We start from the raw sequence: 10,495 nt of genomic DNA, 5'->3' as shown, positions 1-10,495 counted from the left end.
ATCTACAGACAGACATCAAACATATAGAGCAAAGTACTTACTAATGAGGAGAGCGTCAATACAGTGAATACACAGCATGGAAATATGAAGATGAGCATGTCACCACATTATGTGGCCTGTAAGTATCCTCTTTATTTATTTCTTGGACAAATATCACAAAGCTCTGATTGTTTTCCAGTTACTCAAATGCACATCAGTAGTCTCCTATTTAAGCACATGGCTTTACTGGCAGTTATATTCCACAGAGGAGTGGTTGATTCAAGGATGCGTTGGTCGGTTCAGCTTCTAACACCTCAAGGACTGCTGTGGTGTCTCAGTGCTGTAGAATAAGAGGACAGACATGTTAGAATTGATTTCAGCAGATAGTGGTAGATTATGTACCTATATGTTTTGTTGCAGCTGATAATGGGCACAGACATTCAAGACTTGAGTCTCTATAGTCAGTGCTCTCTTCAGAATGTTGTCAGCATGAAAATAACCTCTGTCAAAATTCAGTCATGGGTCTCTTGAATGACATTATTTAAATCTGAAACTCCTCCAACCTCCATTTTCCCCCCACTGACTGTTCTCTTTTGTATTTGTTTTCCCCTCCTGCAGAGCGTACATGACCCCAGATCATTGCTGGACCGCAACAGTACAGTTGGGCTCTAAATATTTTGGAAACCCATTTTATTTTGGGCCTTTTGCAGTCTACTCAGTTCTTGGATTGAATACATTATAAACTGCCACTAGCGGACTTGTGACTCAAATCATTGTATGAAGTAAGTCCCAAGTAAATTATCTTTGGCAAGTAAAGTCGAGTCAGAGGTTGTGTCCAGTCAAGTTGAGCTGAGTATATATCTAGTCCAGTCGAGTCCCAAGATTCTGCAGTAACTAGTCTGTATGAAGAGAAGAGACAAGGTATTAGTGCTAGTCTATTAACAATATTATTGGCTAATTTATCAAAGCTCAAAAAATGTAACAATGAATTGAATTTGTAGCATAATTGTCCATATTCATTGAAACAAATTAATCAATGTTTTTTAAAGCTTATTTACTTCTTGATTTCTTTATTTTCCAGCAAAACATCCCCTCCCCGTCACTTGTTAACAATGAAATACTGACAGCAGGGATGAAAAAAAAAAAAAATAGGCTGATGATGGATCTCTCTCTCTTGGTCTGATCATACTCTTTGTGTTTTGGCCACATGCTTACAAAATATGGAACAACAATTTGTAGATGATACGACACTCCTAAGAACAGAGTGATGTAGTGTGAGGCTTGCCTTGTGTGTTATTATTACATTTTTCCTTATATTAAAACTGTAATTCCGTTACATATCCATTACTCCATAAGTCTGCTTATGGTCATCTATCTGACTTTTGGCGACATAAGAGTGGGGGGCTCTGGGTGCAGGCACAATGGAGAGAAGTTTACCGTCGCCCACTAGCACATTCAGCCGACACTGTAGTGATATAAAGCTAGCTGAAAATCAGCAGTGTTCCCATTTAACCTACTGAACGATAATGTCTCTCTCTGCCTTTTCACGTGTCAGTCGGGATGAACCATTCTACACCATTTTGTTCTCCATGTACTAAACAATACTTTTCTGCAAACACTCTCTACATCCTAAAAGCATGAGAGACCACTCCCAAAATATAGAGATGTCCTCTCAGCCATCGGATGGCACTGAATGAAGCTTCTGTGGCAGGTGATTCTTTTCCACTTCATTGGATCTCTGGCATTTTATAAGACAGTCTTAACTCAAGGTCCATGGGCTTTTATCCTGAGCTTTCAACCATATCTTGTGGTTTTCATCAGCATGTGGATTTATAATAGTTGTAAAAGTATCACATTTCACCTTCAGCAGTAGGGAATTAAACTACCATAAAGGTTCAAACTTTGAAATTATTGCACTAAACTACAATTGAGTAATACTATTTACAGTCAAGTTATACAGTCAAAGCTTCAATTTTGTATTAAAGGTTGACACATGTACCTTAAAATCCCAGATCACCATGGCTCCATCCAGACCCACACTGCTGTACTTCTCCACTTTGGCTTTCTCCCCAGACACAACACACAGCTGCCTGCAGGACACAGCACAACACACATAGCTAACCAAGTGCAGAACTGTGTTTTAAGAGAAACAACTGTTAAAGGAATTTAACTATAGGATAAAGCATCATGTAATGTGGCTGTTGATGCAAAAACAGATGTTCACATGTTGCTACAGAGACAAAGAATTCCAATAAGGCCACTAAAGGGAAAATAGTGTTACACCAGTATGGGCTATTATATCGCGTGACCTGTTCTATAATGGTCTGGACATATTCAAGTTCTACTATTATGCTTTGTAAACCAATATATATGGGTCTCTTATTTTGAAAGGCAAAAGATGGAAAATGTTCCGTCTGTAATGCCCTGTATTTGTCATGTAAGGGAAATAATAAAGACTGACTCCACACACACATGTTCCCACAATGGACTTTCTGTAAAGTACATGCACCCTCATAACCCTCGGCCACACTGGTATACAGGCAGAGATATGCTGATAGATGTCCTCATAAGAGAGGAGCTGTAACACTGAGATACTTGACAGTCATTCACACACAAATGTACAAAGCTAAGAGTCCCTGACAATTTGCACGATTATTGAGTCAGATTCTGTCGACACTACAGGCAACATGAAAGCAGTCAGGGAGCACATGTCTCCAGCAAGGCCATACAATCCCATAACGCCATAATGCCATTCCGCTTTTTAACCAGATGGCTCAAGAGACATAAACTGAACCATGGAGACCACATGATGGTGTTACTGGATCCACATTCACACTGAATGTTTACACTTGACCTTCAGTCCACGGCCTTTTCACCATGACAGTGGTACAAGGGGTAACATGGAGTGGCCAGCAACAAAGGTCTCTGACCAGAGCTGAACCAGGAGCTTTGTGGTTTATGGTCAGTGCCTTAATCTCAGTCTAATCTCTATTAATCTCTAATATTCTGTTTAAGAGTGGGATCAGTGGGCCTTACGTGATGCTGTTTTGGTGAAGGGTCTTCAGCTCGATGCTCTCTTCCTCAGAGGCCCTCTTGTCCAGGTTTTGGAAGAGCTGCATAGCTGAAAGCCCACCCTTCGAGCTCTGCTTGGGGATGTCAAGCTTCTTCACAAACTCCAGCGCACCTGGACCCTTATAGGTGAACTGGTATGGGCAACAGTCATGACCCTGACAGAAGAGAGATAAAGGATACAGTACAAGTAAAAAATAATTGTCAATGACATGTAAACATCGGCACTTCCTTCAGAATCTGAGATCTTGGTCCATTTCCAGAAGTATTTGCATTTTCTGGTCATTTTTGGATCACTTGCTGTAATCAGAGTTAAATGCGTGAATGTTTGAATAAAATTATTTATCGAAAATCTGATTTAAAAACACTAATCCCAATAATCAGAATAATACTGAAAATCAGATTTGATAACTGTCACTTTTACCGTACATTTAGACTTTTATGCAATTTTCTTACTTTTAATCAAGTGTGACTTTAGGGTACTGATACAACAGTGATTGCTGAACACACTAAACACACCAGAGACACAAAGAGACCGGGTGGTAATTACCGCAGCAACAATCTCAGTGGGGCTGACATAGAGCACGCTCAGCAGTGGCAGACGGTCGACAGTCAGCTGGGTTACCCTGGATGGACAGAGGTTAGAGGGGTGGTGGTGATATAATGTCAACAGACACCCACATCAAGAACATGAACTCATGTGGAACAAAAGTTCAAACTAGTGAAAATGAAGAGGGAAAAAACCGAGGTAAAGACTGAAAACGCTTTTTTTCAAACATTTTTTAGCTGAATATTGATGCTGATCATAATGATGGAGTAACTGGCTCAGCAGCGTTACTCACTCCTTCCCCTGCGTCGCATCAGCCACAGTGATGCTGCTATTGTGGGCCACCCAGGCTAGCTGGTCTCCACTGGGGGAGAAGGAGACGCTGTGCACCCAGCCTCCACATTCCTTATGCTCCAGCAGCACCTCACCAAAGGGCATTTTGGCCCCCCAGGCAGTTGGTCCAGGCTTGTCCTCAATGTCCTTAATGTAGGCTGAGAACACCCTGAGAAGCACAGTGTGGAGATTTAATGTAGTTCAGTGACTCTGGGACCCAACATTGAATTGAACTGAGTCAGTTTTTTAACAAGTTTAACCCCTAAAAAATGTGATTTTTTTTTTTCAATATAATAGTGCCTTGAGTTCCAATAGGGCCGTCGCAGCGCCTTCAGTGCATGGGCCCTAAATATGAACATATTCTGTCAGAAGTTTCTGGGGAAAAGTCCCATAATGTTTATAAAGGTTTTTCCTTTTTTAGTGTTTAATAAACTGAGTGATTCAAATGGGGAGAATCAGAATCAGTTCAAGTGGAAAATAACAGATCTTTGGCAGTGATTTTGAAAATTTAATCTGTAGACATGCAGATTTACAGAAAGTGGCCATAGAGGACACAAAATGCCTGCAAGAGAGCCATCACACATCTTACAATACAGTTTGACAGCTCTAAACCTTCATGGACTCATGAAGGGAACGTGCCTCCAAATCTGTGAGTTTTGGACATTGTGATTGTGCCAAAGACTCCACTCACCTCCTCTTCCTGTAACATCATAGTTTTACTAGTTGTCTCACCTGCATTGGAGGTCTGCAGATCCAGCTGCCAGGAGGATGTTGTTTGGATGCCAGTCCAAACTGAGGACTGTGGAGCGAACAGACTTCTTGATGTGCTTACTCAGCCACCTGAATCAGAGGGACAGTGGTAAAGTGGCATTTGAATGTGCTCAGCAAGTGGACTCAGGTTAGAGGTTAGACCTTTTTCACTAGTCTTTAGACTTACAGGCTAGACTGCTAATGAGGTAAATGGTCTTGGCCTTCCAAGCCAGACATCAGTTTAAATGTCATGCATATAAAACTGGAATAGATCAATTTTGATCAGGCACTGCTCACCAGTCATTCTCCTCTTCAAAGTAGCAGACAGAGATGAGGCGGGCTCCACTGCCCAGGGCGAACTTGTTCTCCAGGGGAGACCACTTCACACAGGTGGCCGCACGGTTAATGCGTACCAGGACCAGGGTGGGCTTCCACACACCGTCCTTCAGAGTCCACACGTAGGCATTGCGGTCGGAGGCACATGTCACAATGCGGTTAGACTCTGGGGCCCAGTCAATGCCTGTGGGCATGATTATTTATCATTAATGATGATAAATTAATCATTATTTTCAAGTGTCAAAGGATGGATACATGGTGCAATGCAGTACACACTAGAATGGCACCAAGTAGAGTGCAGACTTCCGCCAAGTCCCACCAGTCCCATTTAACTCAATGAAGCCTAATTATATATCAAACTTGATCTAGGAAACCTGATCTAGGATCAGCTTCAAATTGTAATAACTTATAGATACCTGAGAAATTAATGAAAAAGTTGAAAAACACCCTTTCGCAATATAAAGAAAGTGAGAAAAAAAATCCTGGGTCTGCCCCTTTATCCAGATCCACACCAACATTTTACCTTGATGTATGTTCTCCAACATGTCACGTCTCGCCTCTGTTTGTGTTCAGGCCACTGTTGGCTGATAGAGGTAAATGTACCTGTGATCCGTCCACTGTGCTCACTCAGCTCATGGATCTTGACCCAGTCTTTGCCTTTCTTCTCATAGATGGTCACCACATTGTTGTTAGGACTCACTGCAATTTCTGTACACAAATGTGTGCACAGAAGTTAGTTCATGTAACCACTTTATGATAGTAATATAATAACACAGAAATAAATATGAGGCCATCAAGTCATCAAATTAAGAGAGTTTCTTCATTTATGAATGCACACAGTACATGTCATGGATACCAGTCTGTCAGTGTTTATATATAAAAATACAAATGATCAGTATTCCTGGGGTCACTCATCCTGGAAATGGAGTTGAGCTGAGGCAAGTTATGTAAAGAAAATTGAGCAAATGACCATTCACTGCAGTGATCAACACTAACTGTAAGTACAATAACAGCAGCAGACATCCTGCTGCTGAAGGGCAATCATTTCATTAGGCAGTGCTTTTTGAGTCCATTTCCTGTATTGATAATCAGATTCCCTGTGGTTCTCCTGGAGACATTAATGCAATTATAGGAGGGAGAAAATGTATCTGCATTGCAAGTGTGGTCCCACCCTGTATTGAATCTATACTGTATATTGTGGAGAAAGATTACAGGAATGTGATCTGGGTGTATATCTCATCGGTGTGTTTTTTTCTTTATGACGACATGCAGCCAGGTCAGTATCTTTGTTGTTTCACCTACGAGTCCTATCTTTGTTCCAGGTGTGGCACGAGAGCGGCTCCAGGCCAAAACTGTAAAGTGACATGTCTGAACAGAGGCAGGAGTGGCTGCTGGAATGTAGCTGCTGTCACAACTGGTCTGCAGATGTGCTGCTGCAGGTCCTAAGAAGAGATCCGGGAGGAGGACAGTGAAGCACTCAGTAGGGAAACATGTTTTAAAGACAAAGCAAAGCTAGTTTGCTGTAGGTGAGTTGAGATGTTATCTAGAAAAGAATTGTAAAGTTGGTATTAGACTTGCATATTTGTATTTAATCGGACAAATTGGTGCTGAATACTTGGAAGTTTTACCTAAATGCACTTTAAGGGTAGACTTACAGTATGTGTAAATGGGTTTACTATGTACAACAACTCTGCCTTTTACTCATTAGTTAATAAGACACGATTGTAAGATAAGAGTACACCTTCATCAGGAGTGGCACACACTGTGCAAACATACTTAAACTGTTACGTCTGTATTTTTATCTGGCCTCTAACGCTAACCTGACCCTGACTGGGAGGGACAAACTTTAGATTCTGGAATACACAGATTTCAGTTTGTCTTCTATGATGATCAGAAGGCAAAGATACATTTAGTTCCTAACAGATTTAATTTTATCAAGCCCAAGACAATATAACTTCAGACATTTACATTTAAATCTATTAACAGCATTACTTGGGTACCGCATTCATTGTCACCCTGCCTTTTCAAACAGACAACAGCCAAGATAATAACGGATGAGAGGCAACATCCATTAGATAACACAGATTAGCATGTCTGGAATGCATTGATACTTTTCTTACTAGTCTTCAGGACCAGATGAACAGCATACATCTTCATTAGTAGCTGGTTCAATGTGATTAAACACAATGGGAGGTATTTGCTTACCTTTGTGTTTCGGGTGAATTTGTGGTGGTGGTGAGAGGTGCAGGGCTGTATCCGTGGACTCTGGGCAGTCGACACGAATGGAGCTGTGCAGCCTTACTGGGTTAAGGAAGTGAAGGGAGTGAAAGAAAGTGGGTGTGTCTGTTAACAGCTGTAGAGCAAGCACCGCCTCTGGAGCAAGGTTGTTGCCATAAACCTCAGTCTCTAGTTGGCAATCACCATAAGGCCAGCAGCTACCAATACGTACACACATATGTATACAAAAAAAAATCCCTTTTATAGATATACAGACTATAAGTTTGCCTTTAAAGCTGTGTATCTCAGTGACCTATTTGACTTTCAGCGATGTATCTACTGGATTCTGGCTATCGTTATAAGATTTAATTTGAATTGCAACAAACAATTATCAATTTATCCATCCATCCATCCAATCATTGATGTCCTCTTATCTTGCGTTAATTATTCTTCAGTTAATTGATACATTGTTGTTGATACAAGTGACCAATATATTTTTGCAGGTTCCTTAAGTAATTTCATACAGGCAGACTGTAGCCTAACTATGCCACACAGGTTCCTGCTTCTCTAATTTTGATATTTGGACATTTTTTCATCATACTTGTGCAGGTAAAAGCTCTTGGAAGTTAAAAAAGCTTGATGTCTGCACCAACAGAAGCTGCTCTCTCCAACAGAAAACACCATGACCATGACAACACACTACATAACATATTTGCATAATTTATTGTCTAGCAGTTTGAAAGAGGAGAATTAATTTAGCACAGCTGTTGTTGTTGTTGTTGTTGTTGTTGTTGTTGTTGTTGTTGTTGTTGTTGTTGTTGTTGTTGTTGTTAGCGGGACTGGCTCAGGCATGTGCATTCACCAATCAGAAGTGACTGGGTATTTCAGAGGCTATGCCTTTATAGGGATGCTTTGGGATGTCCCACAATCCCAAAGCGTCAGGTATGACATTATTTTGGGGGCTGAACCGGGAATAAGCAGTTGCCCTGGTTCCCTCGACAAAACAAAACAGCAGGATTTTTCTATTGAATTTTGGCTTATTGCATGAAATAAGTTCACGATGTGCAGATGTTTGAGCAGGATAATCCTGATAGAAAACACATGGTTACACGACTTCAACATCCCCACCACTAAACGTCTTACTACACTATACTACTGAAAAACCTGCTACCATCTTCCAGAGCCTAAACGTGATGTATTCATACAAGCTGTTTTTGTTTGACCAACAGTCAGCGTGTCCGATTTTGAAGGTGTAGGCTGTTCTGCTAACAGAGGACATACTGTACGACCAAGTGTGGAAACTAAATAGCCCACATTCATATTGTAAACAGCACACAAAAAATAATTGTTATCTATATCGACACTGGAGTCATCTAAATAAGCCTGTTAAAGTATCTAGTGGGATGTGAGGAGTGAGTATAAATATCTGATATATATCATTAATATATCAAATATAAGAACTAAGGACCTATATCTCTTTCCCTTGGGTTTCACTATTAATGTAGTCCATGCATTAAGTGACTTTGAGAGAGACAGTTCTGCTGAGTTGATTTATAAAAAGAAGCAAATTAATATTAATTTGATTTACGCAATACTTTATGTAAAATGGAGGTTGATTCATGAACAGACATCACAGAGAGTTCCAGATAGAGAACAGGCTGTGGTGTCCTGATGAACTACAAGTGAAGACTGTGCACAGACTGATCAGTGTCTCTGATAACATTTAAATCAACTGGACTCAGATGTAAAAGGATATGGGTGTTTCTGTGACTCCCTTTACAGATCGAAGGATGCTGGGAAGTTTCTGAAAATGCTGAAAATTTTGCTGAGGAGTGGAATGAATTATGTAGTAGGATATGTGAACTTGAACAAGATTCTGTTCATATCACAACTGCTCAACAAGAACAGTCAATTACTTTCATACGCAGAATTTTTAAAGACCTTCGGTATTCCAATACCGGCACGAGAATATAGTATAGTGTTTGATGCGATACCAACATGCTTCTTAAGACTATTACAAGACAGCAATGTGTTTAATGAACAACCAATGTTGAAGACTGATATCCTGTTGAATGGCATTAATATTAAAGATAAAAAATGCAATAATAAATTGTTTAGACATATGTTGCAATGATCTAGTAATTCTCGTGCCAAAAGTTATTGGAATGGTCTTTTTGATGGAATTAACTGGAAATTGGTATGGATTTACTATTAAAAAAAATATTTGATCAACAATAAAGTGAATGATGTTCATTATAAAATGATACACCTAATTTACCCAATGTACCATTTTCTTAAAAAAATACAGACCTGATCTCTCTGATTCCTGTGTATTCTGTAAAACTGAGACAGAAATGATTGTACATTTATTTTATGATTGTATCTATGTAAAGTTCTTCTGGACTGATGCTGAAAATATGTTTGAATCACTATGTGGGATTAAGATCAACCTGCAAAAAAGGGATATTATTTTTTACTTTGAGAAAAAAGTTATGGACCAAAGTCATGTCTTTCTGTTAAACCGTTTTCTATTATTTGGACGATTTTATGTACATAAATGCAAATGGACTGAAAAAACTCAATGTACACCAATTTAAAAATGAAATGAGGATATATTTTGATACATTAACAGGACTAGCGAACAGGAAGGCCATCCGGACTGTAGCTCTCTACAGAGTCTTGAGATCCTCATTGTGATTTTTATTTATCCACTTATATTTTTTTATTTAGTGATTTTCTCCACAAAGCCTTTGGGTCCTCTAATTGAGTCGAATGTATGTACCCCATGTTCAGTATTGTTTGTTTGTCATTGGTGATGAATTTTAATAAAGATTGGGGGGGAAAAAATATTGGCGCTAACGTATCAGCGCGGCCGCCATCTTGGATGGGTCTCCGATGCGAGCCACCTGCATTTATTTGTACTGAGGAAGGTGTATCCCCAACAATACAATAATCATAACCTCCCGAATTTTTACTGGATTTTCACACAGTTACAAACGGCAGAGATTAAGTTATGATACAGGGCGCTGTCACAAAGATTATTAAAAAAAAAAAAAAACACTTACTTGTGAAAGGTAATCCCCCATGATCTGGTAACAACACTGCGCCGGTTATTGCTACCATAAACTGCACAAAATACAGTCATAGTTGCTCGCTCTCCTTTGATTCCGATTGACTCCGGTGCTAGCCTACAGTGAGGAGATCCAACCAAAATGGCGGCGACGCAGGATTACGTTCTAGCACGCTATGAGGCGTCTACGTATA

General features: G+C 40.0%; 1 protein-coding gene across 4 annotated transcripts; it reads right to left on the bottom strand.

Annotated features, from left to right (window-relative positions):
- Window positions 1-99: 99 nt before the first annotated feature.
- Window positions 100-10,472, bottom strand: zgc:86896 (uncharacterized protein LOC415190 homolog). 4 transcript variants are annotated; one of them, XM_037089636.1, is made up of 12 exons: window positions 10,297-10,445; window positions 8,988-9,056; window positions 7,220-7,304; window positions 6,313-6,456; window positions 5,618-5,722; window positions 4,976-5,198; window positions 4,661-4,768; window positions 3,891-4,097; window positions 3,599-3,674; window positions 3,016-3,206; window positions 1,979-2,069; window positions 100-319 (listed from the first exon to the last, which is right to left on the bottom strand). In XM_037089636.1, the coding sequence occupies exons 1-12, from the start codon at window positions 10,315-10,317 to the stop codon at window positions 314-316; spliced, it is 1,326 nt and encodes a 441-aa protein (XP_036945531.1). In that variant the 5' UTR covers window positions 10,318-10,445; the 3' UTR covers window positions 100-313. The 4 variants fall into 4 exon arrangements, with proteins under 4 accessions (XP_036945531.1, XP_036945533.1, XP_036945532.1 ...); XM_037089638.1 differs by lacking the exon at window positions 8,988-9,056 and having other exon boundaries at window positions 7,220-7,315; window positions 10,297-10,472; XM_037089637.1 differs by lacking the exon at window positions 8,988-9,056 and having other exon boundaries at window positions 7,220-7,311; window positions 10,297-10,412.
- Window positions 10,473-10,495: the final 23 nt, after the last annotated feature.

This window comes from Acanthopagrus latus, chromosome 23 (assembly GCF_904848185.1).
Source record: "Acanthopagrus latus isolate v.2019 chromosome 23, fAcaLat1.1, whole genome shotgun sequence".
In the NCBI taxonomy this organism is placed as follows: domain Eukaryota; kingdom Metazoa; phylum Chordata; class Actinopteri; order Spariformes; family Sparidae; genus Acanthopagrus; species Acanthopagrus latus.
Note: the sequence above shows the minus strand (reverse complement) of the source record. Positions and strands in the feature narration are given on the sequence as shown.

Bases quoted from the DNA above. Each gene is read 5' to 3' on its own strand.
- zgc:86896 (XM_037089636.1), bottom strand. From the start codon at position 10,317: ATGGGGGATTACCTTTCACAA. The intron at 5,723-6,312 runs GTGAAACAACAA...ATTTGTGTACAG, and splicing joins AACAAAGATAGGACTCGTAG to AAATTGCAGTGAGTCCTAAC. The intron at 4,769-4,975 runs GTGAGCAGTGCC...CCTCTGATTCAG, and splicing joins TTTGAAGAGGAGAATGACTG to GTGGCTGAGTAAGCACATCA.